Source organism: Rhopalosiphum padi, chromosome 1 (genome assembly GCF_020882245.1).
Source record: "Rhopalosiphum padi isolate XX-2018 chromosome 1, ASM2088224v1, whole genome shotgun sequence".
NCBI lineage: Eukaryota > Metazoa > Arthropoda > Insecta > Hemiptera > Aphididae > Rhopalosiphum > Rhopalosiphum padi.
In genome coordinates this window covers 72,010,075-72,028,541 of record NC_083597.1, presented here as the reverse complement: position 1 = coordinate 72,028,541, position 18,467 = coordinate 72,010,075, and the positions used below count along the sequence as shown (strand labels likewise).

The 18,467-nt window shown below is 26.3% G+C and overlaps 3 protein-coding genes across 4 annotated transcripts; 2 read left to right on the top strand and 1 right to left on the bottom strand.

The window, feature by feature from the left end:
• The first annotated feature begins 214 nt into the window (after positions 1–214).
• Positions 215–3,680, top strand: LOC132929667 (dihydropteridine reductase). Of its 2 annotated transcripts, XM_060995188.1 has the most exons (6): positions 215–517; positions 580–689; positions 1,789–1,872; positions 2,362–2,467; positions 2,575–2,908; positions 3,387–3,680. In XM_060995188.1, the coding sequence occupies exons 2-6, from the start codon at positions 606–608 to the stop codon at positions 3,484–3,486; spliced, it is 708 nt and encodes a 235-aa protein (XP_060851171.1). In that variant the 5' UTR covers positions 215–517; positions 580–605; the 3' UTR covers positions 3,487–3,680. The 2 variants fall into 2 exon arrangements, with proteins under 2 accessions (XP_060851171.1, XP_060851162.1); XM_060995179.1 differs by having other exon boundaries at positions 216–689.
• LOC132929658 (negative elongation factor B) lies at positions 3,590–5,830 on the bottom strand. Its single transcript, XM_060995168.1, has one exon. The coding sequence runs from the start codon at positions 5,557–5,559 to the stop codon at positions 3,787–3,789; it is 1,773 nt and encodes a 590-aa protein (XP_060851151.1). The 5' UTR covers positions 5,560–5,830; the 3' UTR covers positions 3,590–3,786.
• Positions 5,831–6,289: 459 nt separating this feature from the next.
• LOC132917928 (glutamyl-tRNA(Gln) amidotransferase subunit B, mitochondrial) lies at positions 6,290–10,162 on the top strand. The gene is made up of 10 exons (XM_060978929.1): positions 6,290–6,504; positions 6,611–6,755; positions 6,826–6,939; positions 7,286–7,458; positions 7,928–8,076; positions 8,690–8,922; positions 8,990–9,148; positions 9,429–9,565; positions 9,632–9,755; positions 9,846–10,162. Exons 1-10 carry the CDS (start codon positions 6,407–6,409, stop codon positions 10,065–10,067), a joined length of 1,554 nt encoding a protein of 517 aa, XP_060834912.1. The 5' UTR covers positions 6,290–6,406; the 3' UTR covers positions 10,068–10,162.
• Positions 10,163–18,467: the final 8,305 nt, after the last annotated feature.

Sequence of the window (18,467 nt, the reverse complement as noted above, 5' to 3'; positions counted from 1 at the left end):
ATGTATATTATTATACCATGCGTACTGACTACTGTTGAGATTCTACAGCTGATATTATTTTTTCATATTTTTGTTTTAAATATATCTAATATGTACGTTGCAAAGTTACGTAGGCATAATATCGTAAAATAATTTAATACATAATATATATAATATTTTACATTAATATTGTTATTATATTATGTTGACTTGTGTCCCTGGTTCGCGCCCCGCGAATTTCAAAATGTTAACGCCCCGCGGACACAATCCGCAGACGTGTAGTAGCAGCTAAATAGCAGGACGCAGGTAGTAGGTGCCGTCCGCCTATCCAATGCACGGTCCACCGCCTTTCTATTCTACAATACATTTACAGTCATAATCTGAGGCCGTGTTCATAATAATAATAAACTATCACGATATTCACGCACACAAGGATTACTGCATTAGTGTTCGCGTTTACGATAGTATAGTGTTCAGTGTTCACATTTCACCAGTCACTTACGACACGGTCTCGTCGATAGACGTCTACACTCCTTTAGTACGTCGGTTATATCGTTACACACATTGTTGCCCGTTGTTATTATTTGTTCGTATTCACAGGCCTAGAAAGTCGTGAACTGCTCGTGATGGCTGCCGGTAAAGTATTGGTGTACGGAGGAAAAGGAGCGTTGGGATCGACATGCATATCGCTACTTTCGTCCCAAAAATATGTAAGCATAATAACCTATGATAATAATATCTATATAGTAATGTAAATTTTATAGCTGCTCGGTATAGAACAACTATAACTCCAATGAAAGTATACCTATTCGACCGATGTAATTATACAGATCGTTATATAATTCGAGGTCACCTTATGATCGTTTAAAAACATATAAATAGTTTAACATCGGCAAAATAATGGTATATTTTACATTTTTTCGTAATATGATTTTTAATATAACTAAAGCTAATTTTATATCCGAAGCCCAATGAAAATGAATACATACCTATATGAATTATATTTTATAATTAAATATGATTATATTTGTAAAAATTAGTCTACTGAAATGTTTAACTTTATCAATATTCAATTCCTATGAATATAATTATCCTATATTATGATTAAAAAATAATATTAAAATATTTAATGATGAAATGCGATTAGTTTTACTGTATAGTTATGTGTTATGTGATAAAAACTACTAGTTTTTAAATTAATTTTGGTATTATAATCATCATTGTAACATTCAAATAACACTTAATTATTTTAAAGATTGAAAACACATTAAGTAATTAAATACCGTATATTTCTTACAGGTACCTATTATAAAAAAAATTGATAAAAATAAGAATGCCTACAGAAATATCAAGACCATAATAAGTGTTTGGAAAATTAAGTGACAAATAATTAAGTTATAATATAGTTAGGTTAGGTGTATACACCTAACTATATTTATATTTATTTTTATTACATAAACTAGTTAATAGTTTTATTAATATTAACACATTTAGAAAAATAGGTATTTTAAATAATAGGTATGTGAAGTACTTATAATTGCCATGGTTGCAGATAATTCAAAAATGTCTTGTTAATTGACAATTGTCATTTACTGAATATGAAATACTTAGTATTAAAAGCAATTAATTTATAGTTTAAAATATTTAGGTAATAAAATAGCCTAAACAGTCATATATTACTTAATGCGTAGATGTATGTGAATGTATAAGGTATTAGTTGTATATTATGTAGTAATAAACACATGTCCATAATATTATAGAGCTATTGTTATAATATAACATAATTAGTAATTTATTTTTATTTTTCAGTGGGTCGGATCAATAGACTTAACACAAAATGAAAATGCAAATGCCAATGTGATTGTGGAACGTAATGCTACAATATTAGAACAAGTAAAACAACCTAATAATAGTTTTATAATATGATTATAATGTAAGAAAGATATAGCTATTGTAGCAATAACTCATTTAAAAATGGAAAATGACTTTTCTTAATTGAATTAATTGAATTGTTCTATTTGTCCTTTTTCATTTAGGACTTCAAGTCTTTTCTATTCAACTTGGAGCAATAAAAATAACTTCATACATTTGTTAAACACTTTGACTTCTGTATTACAATATAACTATACTTGGCTGGCCTGCAATATTAAATTAATTTAATTAGAAATACTTTTTTTGTGGTACTTTCATTGTACATGCTTCAAAATAAGAAGAAAGCAAAAGCTTATATTATGTGACTATAGTAATCAAAAGGTTAACTAACCCAATCCGTCTACATTCACAATTTAATCTTTAAATTATTATTTTTTTTACATTTTAAATCAATAAAGATAATAAATAATCAATAATAAACAATTTTTAAAATAGTATGTACTTTTTTAGGAATCTCAAATTTTGAAGGAGCTTGATTCCGTTTTAGGATCTGAAAAATTAGATGCTGTAATATGTGTTGCTGGTGGTTGGGCCGGTGGGAGTTCAAGCTCTGTTGGTAAGTGAAAAAAATTATGCATTTTTATTGTTATATTAAACTGTATTTTACATAAAAATATTTTTTCATTTACATTATTAATTATTATTTATTTATTTTATATGTAGATTTTGTAAAAAATACCGATTTAATGTTAAAACAAAGTGTCTGGAGCTCAGTATTAGCATCATCTATTGCGTCCAAGTTCTTAAAACCTGGAGGTATTTTAGTATTGACTGGTGCTAAAGCTGCTCTAGGTCCTACCCCAGGAATGATTGGTTATGGTTTAGCCAAAGCAGCCATACATCATTTGACAAAATCATTGGCTGATGAAAATGGTGGTTTACCAACAGGAGCTCAGGCTTTTTCAATACTGCCTGTCACCCTTGACACACCTATGAATCGCAAATGGATGCCTAAAGCTGACACTTCAACTTGGACTCCATTAGAATTTGTTGCAGAGTAAGTAGTGTACACTAACAATATTTAATTCTTAAAACAATTTATTTCTTAAGCATATATTATTCTAATTTATAATATGCAGAAAATGTATAAGTTGCATATGGTTATCATTATATAATTTCTTTAAAATAATAAATTTAAAAGTATACATACAATATAAATTATTTAATAAAAAAAATTCTAAAATTAATTAACACAATAAACACCTCTTATTATTTAAAAATAGCTAACAATACAAAATTTTTTATTTAAGTTTCACGCCAAAAAACATAATATATTAACTTTAAAGAGTTGAAAACTATCATAGATGTACAAATGATTACTATGAACTATATTAAATCTGGTTTACATTATTAAATTGAAAAAATAAAATAGTACACTCCTTTTTTTCTCTTTATAATTTGTATTATCATTATGCATTCTTCTTTTAACCATAAATAAAATGTAATTTTTTAAAGTTTCTTTTTTTATTTTTCAGGTTATTTTCTAAATGGATAAAAAATGAAGAAAGACCTCCAAATGGTTCACTTGTCCAGTTAAATACAAAGGAGAATAAAACAACTTTGGACATTGAATAATTTATAAAATATCAAAAAAATCATTTCAAACCTTCAGTTTTCTGTCAGTTAAATTGTACTTAATATTATTTATACATAAAAGCATTTTTTAAATATATATATATATATATATATATATATTGTCCTACTCTATGGATAAGGGAGAGGTTTATAAAATATAAAGTATAAATATACAATTTTAATGTTTTAATAAATCTTGTTTTATATTACATTAGGGATTGATTGTCATAATATTATATTATTTTATAACAATAATAATTATTATATAATAGCATTAATAAAATGACAATAGATTATTGTTTAATAATGCGATGGTGTAGGCACACTCATCAATGGCGATTCCAAATAATCAAAACTTGGTGGTTCTGGTGGTGGTTCTGTATCTGTCGATATCTTTTCTACAAAATCAGTGTATAGTTTGTGTACAGCCTCATCATGTGTTGAACTTGGTTGTAAAACTTTAGTTAATGTACTTAGTCTACTTGGTGGTAACTTTGGATAAACATGCCACACTAGTTTTAATACATGTCTAACTACATTTTCTCTACTCAATCCAGTGCAAAAGAATTCATCAAATATTACAGTACAAAAATCTTCAGCAGAAAATTCTTCGACTTGCTGTATTAATAGTGCTACCAAAAAATGGAGAAATGGATCCTCGAAAGCACGGTCATGATCACAGTTGGCCAATGATCCCAATATTCTCATTAATGCTAACCTGTCTTTAGCTTTAGCAACATGTAATGTATAATACATAGCAACCGTACAAGCAACACTACTCTCTTGAATATATGCTTGCACAGCATCTGGAACAGGTCCAGAGTGTTCAATAATGGTAATTGCAGATTCCCTTTCATCCAGAGGCATTTTAGTATTTAATGATCTAACTTGATCATCTACCATGAGTGACATCAAGGCAGGCATAAACTTAGTGACTACTTGACTATCAAGTTTTGGTTCCTTAAAATCTTGGGTATCTATCATAACCCAAGCGCTTAAACCAAGAGACAACATCCTTAACAACAAAACTAATACATGATTTTCCCTTGGTAAATTTTCATTGTTAATTAAATGATGAAGTATTCTAATAGTTGAAGTCGCTAAGAAATTAATGGCGTACGGATCACATAATGTCATGGACAAATCTCCCAATACTGTTTCATGTCCTCTTTTAATGCTATCTAAAAACCCTTGAAGCTCACGGGAGCGTTTAACATCAACATTGCGTTCACGAATACAAGCATCGAGACACCATGTGAACTTATGACACGGATCAATGGATATAATATCTTGAATTTCTAGATCGTGCAATGCCATTAAAAGTTCAGCTCTTAATGTACAATAATGTACATTGTGAGTACGCAAGAATAATGTTCTCAAAAATTGCAAAACCATATCATATAATTTTATACTTGAGCCTATCATATGTGCAAGCTTTTGTACCACTTCTCCTTGACGTCTCAATTTTGGCGATGGTGTAAAGAATAAATTGGTTAAATTATTGTGGTCGAAAAGAATATTTTCTTTCTCTCTTATGTACTGTGTTAAAAGAGGAGATACTTCATTAACCAATAGTGATTGATTGTCCTTCCAAATTTGTCTCTTCACTTCTGTATCAGTATCTTTATAAAGTTCAGTATCTTTAACCAATACATTTAAATATTTATCATCAATATGAGATATGTTTTTAAGAATAGCCATAATTATAGGTCTTAATTGTTTGATATGAACTGAAGGAAAACTCTTTGCCAACATATCCTTAAGCTTACGATCTCGGTCACGTCCTTCTTTTTTACCAATTTCTTCAATATGAGCAACTAATTTGTCGCGTAGTGCTTCTAGTATAGAGTTATGAAAATCTAACCGCCGAATTCCATGAAGATCGAGCAAAGGTAACATTTGACGAAGTGATGGTAAATGAATTCCATTGTCTACTTGAAATTCTTCAATAGCTTTTAAGGGATCTGTACAGTTTGTCAGTGTTTCTAATAAATATGTTTGACCATGTATACCTGATTCAGATTGTTGGTTTGGGTGAACCGTGAACATTGAACGTTGACGTCCCCCACTCATTTTGAACGATTTAGATTTAAATTTGTTTCGTACAACTGTAAAACAAAATTAAATATCGACGCTTGAAATTAATTTAGTTGATCTAAAATACATAACTTCAGGGTACTGATTATAAAAAAAAATAATGAAAGCTTATTGTATATTATGATTTATGTTTAATACGATTACTGTATTACACAATTACATATACTTTAGAGTTAAGAATTTATAGAACTTCCACATTACAATTTACCTTTACATGCTACAGTAGCTTGATTTTGTATATTTTTGTTATCGATGATGACATATCAGTGATAAAAGATTGTTTACACCTCGGACCATAGAAAAGATATTAAACGGTAACGAGTTACCGATGTTCTGTTACCTACGTATTAAACATTATTACTCGATTGGGGGAAGTGGAAACCCGGCGTTTTTAAACCTTGGAATAACAATAATGTCTAATATAAAAATACTTGCTTTATATTTGAGTATTAGTTGAAGTATTGAGTAATATATTAATATTTACTATTTATTTTCATTAGTAAAGACATTAATTAAATTTACAAAATATTTAATCAATGCCTATCGCTTATGTTGACTAAATATAATATAATTTAAGACCGTGTATTGACTAAACTGAATAGTTATATTTTACATAGTGTTCTATGGTTATAATAAAGTGATAACATTATTTATATACAGATAACGATAAAATTCACCGCTTTTTATCACTAAAATAGTATTTAATATTTTAATATTTAAAAATTTTAAATGTAATTATTTTAATTTTAATGGTACCAATAATAATTTAATATTGTAATAAATGAAACACTAATTAATTTAGAATTGTGTTTAAAATAATAAAATGTATGTAAAAAAATTATTGATGAAACATACTTTACAACAAGTTATAAATCATCTTAAACTTTCAAGAAATAAGAGTACAAAAGTGTTTGATAAACAGTAATATTTCACATTTTAGTTTTATATCTTATGAATCATTATCTTTGAAAAAAATTAAAAATTAATTTCCTTTATATTTTTAAAAACTGTTTATTATGTTTTATAGTAAATGGAAAAGTGTTGTTGGATTGGAAATACATGCTCAAATTTCAAGTGAATCAAAGTTGTTTAGTGCAGCTGGTACTAAATTTGATGCCGTGGTAAATTCTCAAGTGTCATTGTTTGATGCTGCGATTCCGGGAACACTTCCTGTAAGTATTAGTTTAATTGCAAATTATTCATATAAATATATAATAAAATATTAACACAATTTGTTTGCAGAGTATTAATGAAAAGTGTGTTGAGGCTGCTATATTAACTGCGTTAGTATTAGGATGTAATCTAAACACAGTATCATCATTTGATCGAAAACACTACTTTTATGCAGATATGCCGGTAAGGTCTATATCATAGTATTGAATTTATGCATAACTAAACTTATGGTAAAAGATATATGTTATATGTTTGAGGAATAGTTTTATGACATTTATTATCAATCAAAATATGAGGTATTTATTGCCGAATAACACTAATTTAACTTAACATGTTAATTATCTAATAAAATACAAAATAATTATAAATTGTTGTTATTTATGTGTTACATCTGAACTATGTATAAATTTAATTTTGAATAAAGAGTTTATATTAATTTTCTCTTTAAGTATACGTCCTTAAATATTATATAATTTATACTACTTAAAACAATTATATTTTAATTACTAATTATCTTTAATATTTTTAGGCAGGTTACCAAATAACTCAGCAGTTTCATCCATTGGCAAAAAATGGACAAATTACTTTCCCTGTTATAGATCAAAATATAAATAAAGTTCCCTACAGTAAAACTTCTTTAATTAAACAAATACAATTAGAACAGGACAGCGGTCGCACAATTTATGATGATTTTTCTAAAAAGTAATTGCTTTTATTATAATTTTTAATTACATTTTAGTAAATTTATATTACTTTTGTAATTGAAATTCTTAAAGCTAGTCATATATTTTAACATTAATTAAACTATGCAAATTAAATCGTTATTATTAAGTATTTAAGTTACTTTAATAGTGTATTTTTGCAGACTAAGACATTAAGTCATAAACTCATAATCAGTTTCTTCCTTGTTTAACATTAGTAATAACACTGAAATATATTATGTAATAATTTAATTTAAAAATCTCTGTTATAAACATAACATTGTTTTTGAGCATCACTACTCTAGTAATGACTTTCAATTTGAATGTTTTTTTTTTTTAAAACTTTGTATATTTATGCAGTTAAAGATAAATTAACTTAATCAAATTTGAAATTTCTTTATATAAGATCATAACATATGCCGTTACATTTTATGTTAATTTATTTTTAAAAAACTTAAATGTATTCTTAGTTCACTTGTAGATTTAAATCGTGCTGGAACAGGGTTGATGGAGCTTGTGTTTGAACCTGATTTGTGTAATGGTCTCGAAGCTTCAGCTTTAGTCAAAGAATTATTACTAATATTTGAACGTATCAAAACTTGTTCTGGTCGAATGGAAGGTTAGTTACCTTAAACTAGTTTAATTTTTAAGTAATTTCTTACATTTTTCATATTATAGCCATGTACAACTTGGGTCTTTATGATCTATAAAACTATAAACTATACATATATGTTATTTTTTATAAATATATATTATACAAAAAGAGGATTTTTAATTGTACTTCTATAAGAAATAATAATACAATTTGAATAAAATAACATACAGTAGCGTCGTGGTTGGTAATCCAAAGGGAATTGAGGAAAAGGGTCATTCGGATTATCTATGAATGTTACAAACTTGTCTTGTAATTTAAACATAAAATTTTTTTTTATTTACTTATGTGAAGTTATTTGAGTACAATAATTATAATAATTGATTACATTTTTTTTTTAAATTAGTTAAATTAGTTATTATTATTATTTTAAATGATGTATAAATACAATATAAGAACAGTGGCGATGTACACTCTAAGCCATTTGGATTACCGCGTCTTTCGAATCAGCCTATGTTTGAATTACCGTGATACTACTGTATGTTTAATGATATTTTAAGTATTCCTATACTGTACTTTTTATTTTAATACTTTAATAGTTAATATTAGTTGTATTAATGCTGTATTCTACATTAAATAGAGGGTGCTTTAAGAGTTGACGCAAATGTTTCAATCAGTGATAGTGATCAACTAGGTACACGGACTGAAATAAAAAATCTGGGAAGTATACGAGCAGTACAGTTAGCAGTTGATTATGAAATTTTTCGTCAATTAAACCTAATGAAAGAAGAAAAAGAAGTAGTGAATGAAACAAGAGGATGGGATTCTATTACTAATAAAACTGTGTCAATGAGAGACAAAGAAGTGTTACAAGTAATTTAGAATTAAATTACACTATTTTTTTTAATAATGAAACGTAATTAAATTTTACTTTTTTTAGGATTATCGATTTATGCCTGAACCTAATTTATTGTCACTTAATTTAAATATGATTGATATTAACAAATTAAAAATAAATATACCTGAATTACCAATTGTAACTCGTAATAATATAATGAGCAAATATGGCTTAAATATAAGGAAAACTACTACTTTAATGGTAATTTAATATTCAAAACATACTTTGTCCAGAAAGAGAACATATCACCGCCCAACAAGAATCTGTTTGTTCTGTGTATCATTGCACATCATTCAGCAATAGTATTCTCACCTAGACCGCCTCATCAACGAAAGCTGTAATCAGTCTAGTTTTTTGGAAGGTGAGGAAATAAGGCTTTAGTCAATTTGTCGCCAGTTTCACACACAACTGGTGTGTTCTCTTGCTGGGCAAAATAAAAGTTTTTAGTCAATCTTAATTTTTACATTATAATGCTTTGTAGAATGAACCTGTTTTATTATCAATGTTTTTTGATATAATGAATAATGATACATTTAGAAATCCATCAAGAGTTTGGAATGTATTGACTATTGAATTTTTGACAGAATTAAATAAAAGATCTATTGAACCTAGGCAAAGGTATGTCATGCTGTTTTAAATATTTTTCTCAATAAACATTCATTATAAATGATTTTTAAAAATAAGTGAAATTCCATCATCTGTCATTGGCGAAGTTGTAGATTTACTAGATAATAATACTGTGAACTTGGTTCACGCAAGAAAAGTTATTGCTAAAGTATTTGATGATAAAGATAAATCTCCATCTCAAGTAAGTTTATTTTTTTATACACTTTATGAAAAAAAAAAAATTAAGCATAGATTTATTTAAAGTTAAAATTCCAATTTCTTTGATTTTCAGATTGTAAAAGAAAATAATTGGGAACAAATTTCTGATATAGAAGAAATAGAAAAATTATGTAAAGAAGTTATGCTTGAGTATCCAAAGGCTGTTAAAGACTATCGTAGAGGAAAATTACAAGCCATAAAATTTTTAATAAGTCATATTGCAAAAAAAACAAATGAGCGCGCAAATTTAGCTCTTGTTTCAAAAAAATTAGAAGAATTCTTAAAAAATGATTAGATTGTTTTTGATATATTTTATTATTGTTTTGTATACATTACATTTATGGTCTGAAATTTATTTGAATACACATTAAAAACAATTACTTCAGTTGATTTGTAAATTTATTTAATTTGCACTTAAATTTTGTAAGTTATACATATAATATTTAGCATTAATCATAGCAGCCGCGTTAGCAGGATTTTAAGGGGGGTGTCATAAATCATAACTATATGTGCGAATTGAACTTTTTTTTTTTTAGTCATTGTTTCATAATTTGAAGAGATACTTATTTTTAAGGGGGGTGTCATATCTCCCTGATACCAACCCCCCCCTGAATCCTAGTGTCACTATTGCTACCTATTTGTTCAAATAATTGAGTAATTACCACTAAATACTCTTCTTTATACTTGAACCTATAGGTGCAATATTTCTATTATGTTCATAAACATTATCTGTATTATAATAGAAAATTGTATTTATTGTATTGCATATAGCTGCAAATCCTAATAAATTATCCGAATGAACGAGTTGCTTGTTTTTTGAGCATTATGATTGTGGAGGGTGATGATTAATTAGTTAATCATGAGTGGATCATTTTTTTAGAATTCGTTGTTGTTAATTTATATAAGGTAATGCACTTTAATTAAAATATCTGTGTTAAATTAAGTTTGTAATATAATAATCTTTTAGAGCTTATACATGATATTTCTGGATAATTAATTTTTTTGTATGAGAAATCAGATGATCAGAACAATATTTGAATAAATTGTAATTTTAGCCACCTACTGTTTTAGAAATGACTATAATAGGTTATGTTCTTCCGATAATATAAATTCATCAATTTCAAAAGGTTATCAAATCCAGTATCCATAGGTAAGTTTATATAAATATATTTTAGTCATCATCGAGATAGTGCCATGGCCCATGGACAATATCATAAGTATTACATTTGAGGATTCTCTTATTTTGTATCAGAATTCAAAATTAATTTATAGAATAAAAAATTGTTTTTCAAATAACTTTTTTTTCAATTAATCAAATAATAATTTTCAGTTTTTTCTAATATTTGTAATATGTTTAATCTAATAAAATAACTAAAAATGTTGTTTAAACATTCTTTAAATAGTTTTTATTTAAATAATAATTATGTCTAAAAACTATTGTTATAAAAATTTAAAAATAACCAATTGAATAGTTTTTTATTCAATTAGCATTCTGCTTTGATATAAAATAACATGAACTCAGAACTAAACAACTGTTAGCTATATTTGTGTCATCTATATGGCAACACGTGTGTCCGCGAACTAACTGCCGTTTTCCGTTTTAAACTGTTATAATATAATAAAGAATAAACCACCTCGTTACATAATTAATTACGCTTTTTCATTATTGAGTTCTAATCCTGACACCGTTACTCTTTAATGCCGCTTTATTAAGTGTAACCTTTAAACTGTCTTCTACACAACATAAATAATTGATAAGATAAGTAAGGCTCCTTAAATTTTACTTAAATACGAAATATAGTCGTCGAACAATGTATTATCATAAAGTATTTTTTATTATTAAATAAAACTTAAATACAAGAATATAAATAATTAGCATACCCGTTTCGGCTCCGCCAAGATTTTAATTAATAATAACTAATTATTTATTAACTTTATCGGACTAAATTTATGTCTAAAACCTCTGACCTCTGTGATGTCCTCTTTAATTTAAAAATACTGCATCATGACGATTGAATAAGTAGTCTCGGAGTTTATCCCGAACATATACAAACAAACACTATCATTTTATATATTAGTATAGATTAATTAAATAACTAATTCCATACTATAAAACATTTTAGTATAAGCGAAAGGTATGCGGACAATTGGTCCCCGTCATAATTTTATGCTCGGACAATTAGTCCCCGGCTTAAAAGTTAAATACAAAATATTTTTTTATTATTAAACGTTCTTTAAAATGTTTTTCAATAATACAATACTTTTAGAATAACCTTGCATACAATTTGTAAGCTTTGAAGCAATATAAAATTTAAACAAATTACAAAATCTGAAGCATGTAATAATAAATTTAAAAATATTGTTAGAATTAAACTTCCAAATATTTATAATTTTATTGAAATGATACAAATAATTAATTCTACAACAATGATATCGTTGACAAAAAATAATGATGATGTTTTTTTAAAATAATTTTTTGAAACCTTTAAGCGATAAGGAAAAAAACATTGTTTCTATTTGTAATAATTTTAATAATAACTTTTCAAAAGATGATCTTTTGAATTATTTGTGTAGGCTTTCGAGATTTTCATAAATTGTAATTATTATGTTATACTTAAATTATTTTTTTATTCGACTATAATAATATTATTTATTAATTTATTATTATATTATTATGTTCATTTTTATTTTTTTTTTTAAAACATGTATAAATATATTTTGTATTTAACTTTTAAGCCGGGGACTAATTGTCCGGGTATAAAATTATGACGGGGACCAATTGTCCTGGATCCAAGCGAAACATTATACAGTGCCGGCCCAAGATATTATGGCGCCTTTAAAAATATAGCTTAAATATATAACAATTTATTATTATAGAGAAATGTAATTATTACACACCGTTATTTAAAAAATTTTTTTACTAAAACATCATAAGTTTTTACAATTTTTTGAGCACCTACAAATGCGCTTCCGGCGCCCCGGGCGACCGCCCATTTCGCCTGTACCGGCTGTACCTTGGGCAGCCACTGACAATATGTACCAAAGAACTCATCCCTTCGAGTGGTTTTTGCTAACTAAACAGAGACGCTAGTATAATATATAGCAGTATTAGTATCTAATAATATATAAATCTATGATAAGAAAATTGTTGAAATAACATGGCACGGAAAGTATTTTACTTCTCGGAACAATTATTCATATCTACTCGCCGTTAAGACACATACAAAAGAAAAAAGGTCAGGTTACAGGTAGCTGGAAACCCGCTATCTAATAAATAATTTCAATGAAATTAAAGTCTAATGTATACATATATTTTATAATTCTTTGTGTGGTTCTTTAAAAACTCTTTTAGATTATCCTATTGAAGTGATATTTTTAAAGACATTTTGTTTGGATAATTTTTTTATTAAAAATTAACGTTAATTGTTCTGTGATTATACTATTATTACTATTCATTAAAATGTATATGAATTTCAGTCTATAAATTAATTTTTTCTATAAGATTCTTATGAGAACATAAGAAAACAAATATTTATTTTAGAATGGATAGCTTCACAAGTATTAGCAGTTTTTTTAAAAACTACTTTGTATTCTGCCCATATACACGAAGAAGAATTTTAGAATTTTCAGATTAATATATGTATATATATTAACAAGGAAATGCGAGTTGTTTGTATATTTTTCATTGGTGTGACGGATATAAACACATACACAGATATTCATCATTTTAATTGTAAAAATATGAAAATATGCTATATTTATAATAATTTCTATGTTTATTAATTTATTAATATTAAAAGAGTAATTTGGCGCAATGGGTATGCAATTTAATAACACCAGCGAGTAGAAACTATAACAAATTATAATAAAATATACGATTTAACAATGCCTCTTATACAATTATGTCGTCTTAAAGTTAAATTAACATGCCTACCGGGGATAACAAAACTTTCTGAGAGATTTCATTAGAAACAGCATCGTCAGAGTGAAGTCAATTAAAAAACTAAATACGTTTAATTTTATATAGTTTATGACATAACTACATAAGCAATATAATATAAGCATTATAAGACATAATATATAGTACAGTATCTCAATATTTAAATTTTTATCGAAAAAATATACTTTTTTAATTGTACAAACTCTGTTTGACTACTCAGTATTATTTTACATATTTTTAAGTGTCATTGTAAAGTCACACTTGAACAATTCTATTATATTTTATTTTTGACCACTTGTGTACTTACATGTAGATCATGTATCTATTGTCAATAGAGTACAACATATTGTTTCTTCAAGTGACTGACTACTCAAAAGTAAGTCTACTCAAAATGACAAACATTTTTTTTTTACTTGTAAACGTACTTACGTACCAATGCACTTTGATGTTATTTTTTAATTTGAATCAAAGATTCTAATTGTAAAAATTCTTCATAATTTTTAGGCTGAAAAATGTTATTCATATTAAACATTTTCATTGTTTTTCAACTTTTATAGAAAGTTTATTGTTATTTCACAGGTCTATGAGATTTTCAATACTGAAAATTTGTTCCAAATTGTTAGTTTGAAGAATCATGCCATCAATACGATATTTCATTTACGTACAAAAGTTTTTTTTTACCAAGTAACTCTTAAATCCACGTAGCTTGAAATTCACACAGTACTTAAAATTTTCATAAAATGTAACAATTTTGTTGATTTGTAGTCAAGTGTAACCTAAAATTTTAGATTTTAAATTTAACTCGAATATTTTAAAATCCGTTTTAAGTTGGCTGGGTGACAGCATTACGTCATCCTATAGAACTCCGATACCTTTCAAAACGAATTTTAGAAACTGAGCGGAGCAATGAATGTATTATTGGTTTTATAATGATATGCGTTTTTTGTGATGTGTATATTATGTTTAATAGTAAAAAAATAAGCTTTTTTCTTCAATTCTTAGGGTGGTTTCTGATAGAAAATTAGATCTAGTTGGTGCGAAATCAAAATGTAAAATTACCTGTGTTTTTAAACATAATCAGAAAAATTAAGGAAAAACGAAATGTTTATATTAGCATTTTTTTTTTATTTATTTGTATATTTTTATCTTTTTTAGCTACCTTTTTTTGAACATTTGAAATTCTCAATTTTTTTTCTATAAATGTCGACAAAAATATGTTTGTTTGATTAAAAAGTTTGAAAATATATTATGTAATGTAAGATTCCTTGTAGATTGTTATACTGGAATATAGTCAGGATTTGACTATATTTAAATATTTTATTAATATCGTTTACGAATGCTAAAAATAAGAAAGGGAATAGATGGTTACTTTGAACCACTCCAGACGATACTAGTATAGGTTTGGACTAGGAATTTGGAATTTTTACTGTGCACTGCATGGGCGCAACTAAACCTCTGAAATGTGGGGTGCTAAAACTGTTGTCAGTTTACCAATTGATGGTACTTTATTAAAATAATAATAGTTAGGTTTAAAAAACAAGGGGTGTAAAGATAAACTTGGGGGTGCTAAAGACCATTTTGCACCCCTCTAGTTGCGCCACTGTTGTGCAGTCTAACAAATCAAATGCTTTTATTGTATCAGCATAAATAGCATCAACTTGGCTACCATTAGATATAGAATTTACTTAGTGTGTGTAAAAAACAACCAAATTAGAGATCAATCCACAGATTTAGTTATTTGATGAACCAAAAGTAGAATTTTTGTTTATGCTTCGGTACTTGCAAGTACAAATTTGTCAATAAAATCTAATACAATCGTACAAAATTAGTTTACTACCATTTCTATAAATACATAACGTCAAAAAATGCTAACCTCCAGAGAATGTTATTTATCGCGTTATATATTATATCATAAACTGCATTCTTTAAATTATATGGATATTTTGTGAGATTACGCTGAAAAAAAGGTTCAACACTAGTTATTAGATTACATTAAATGGTTAATGTTGGATGATGATAGGCTATCATTGATAGCTATCAATTGTCAATTGGAATTTGGAATAAGTGTTAAATGTATAAGCTGAAATTGACACTGAGATATTTAAGATATTTGAAAAGGCTTGATCTGATTGTGAACTATAACTATTAAATAATTTAATTATTGTGTAAGAAATCAAAAAATTAAAAATTATTAAACAGATATGAGCTTAAGAAAAAGTTTATTGGTATAAATAAAGCCGTGATTATATCGTTGCGGAAAAGAACAATACATTTCGTAAATTCTAATCGCCTACTATAATATATGTTGCGAACGCGTATACTGATGATAAAATGAACTTAAATGAATCAACATAGACAACATGGTCAGTATAAATATTGATCACCTTGGATGTTCATAATTTAACTCAAATCCCGTAAGATCTGTTATAATATAGACAATATAGTTGGCTAGGTGCCTGCAACGTCACATCACACCAACACCCCGATACCCTTCAGACCTTCAAAATGATTTTATTGACTTCAGATTTTCACAACATTTTGTAACCATTATTTGACTATATGTATATATTAAAATTCATAATTTTTAATATTAATCAAGTGTCGTAAAAATGATTTTAAGTAACGTCAACATCGTGGTAACATGCGTGTATTCCTGCACTCTTTGAAAATATGTTTTTATTTTTAGTTAGTCCTAATTAATTTATTAATTTATAATATTTTTAAAATATAAGTAATTCTTATGAATATTAAGTATTCATATTTATAATTTATAATTAATATGACTAGATCCAACAATGTTTAATTTGTGGTTAAAATAGTTTATTTCGATTTAAGGAGTTTTTAGTGTGTAAGATTATAGGCAATTTGTCAATATGACTGCTAAGTATGCCGAGTATAAACGTTATTAGTCAATTGTATACGATTATTAAATTTACCTATTCGTAATTTTTTTTGTAAAATCTTATAAGTACGTTCTTAGTTTATGTCTATATACATTTTCCTAATTTATTACTTATAAAAACTTAATAATACATAGTACATACCTAACATTAATATGTTACTCAAAACAAATAATATTAATGTAAAGTCATTGCTTTTTCCATAATATACATAGTTAGTTTGTTATATCAGAAGTAAAAACAAGTTACATATACATTTCATGTATTTATGTATTTACCTACTTGAGGCGGACTAAGATAGAACTTAAATCGTTGTACTGTTGTTAAATTATGCAACAATTTAGGTAGTTGATATTTAATACGGTCTGTATTAGGAAAATTGGTCTGCGTGGTGATGCATATATAATTTATATTTTATAATCTACAAAAGTAAAAAACACAAAATTTAAGTTTTGAAAAATAAAATTTAATATCAAAAATCGAATATCTCGAAATATACCTACATCAAAACTAATAAGTGGAAAAAGCTATATCATTGAAATATGCTTACTATATAGACAATAATCACCAGTGTCTATGTTGCTATGTTAGGTTAAGTAACTTAATACATATATGTATGTTGATTTTAATTGGGTATTATATTATAAGAATTAAATTCTACAAATAGGTACTTATAACCTATTAATAAATAATACTTTATAGTTTTATACGTAATCGATGCAATTATATTTGTTGCGTTTAAAAATATTCAGTTGTGATAGTTCGTTATAATATACTATAGGTTTAGACGTTTTTATTTTTGCGACCTGATCTTAAAATAAAATTTCAAGAACATTCTAAATCAGGATTCTTGAAATTCTTTGGTTTCCAGTATTATGATATGCCTTATCTAAAACACATCAATGTTCTTTTTACGTTTTCTTAACATAATAAAACAGTCAAATGTTTATGTAATTAAATTTAAATTAGTTTAAAGTTTGTAAATAATACTTTTTATGTGAATAAAAATAAAAATAATAATAAATTATTATTACATGGATGACAATTAAAATAATTTCGTTTCAAATTTTAACGTTTTTATAAAGACTCGTTATATATTATTAATTGTTCAGGGATAATCAACTATAAAATAATCATAATTGTTTTCATACTTCTATATACGGCTATACGAGTTTATATAAAAGATTTTAAAAATATATTATTTTATCATGCATAAAGCAAAATTTAAATAATTCAAATAATTGTATACAAAAATAATCTATTTCTAATGATCTAAGTTTTGCTGTTTGGAAAATATTTCTCGGCACACCTTTATAGTTAACTTTTTTATAGATTATCTTCTTCAATAACCAAAGTAATTTGTTGATCTTTTAACGGAATAAGATAAAATTAGAACTATAATAAACGTTTCAAAGATATTTACACGTCCAGCGTCCGCTGCCTACTAAAAATAATAGTTATATGGACATAAATAAGTATGCATCTACTATCTACTATTTATTACATAGCTATACTACCTATAACTCATTTTTTTAATAACATTTGTGAATCTGTGATGTATTGATAATATTATATATCTAAATGAATAAATATCTAGTACATGTATAACAACACTGTATCAATATTATATGGATACGTATGTAATATATTATATGTGTGGTATACACTGGTCGTAAAAACGATCGTTCAATAACTCGAACACAGATTGTTTGGAAAATATTGGCTGTCGACGACGGATTTAAAATCGTCTGTCATTTTCTGTGTAGGCGTATAAGAAAAATTACAATGTAGTGATATATTAAAGAAAAAAAATGCACAATATAAATTATAATATTTTAAATTACTATATGTATTG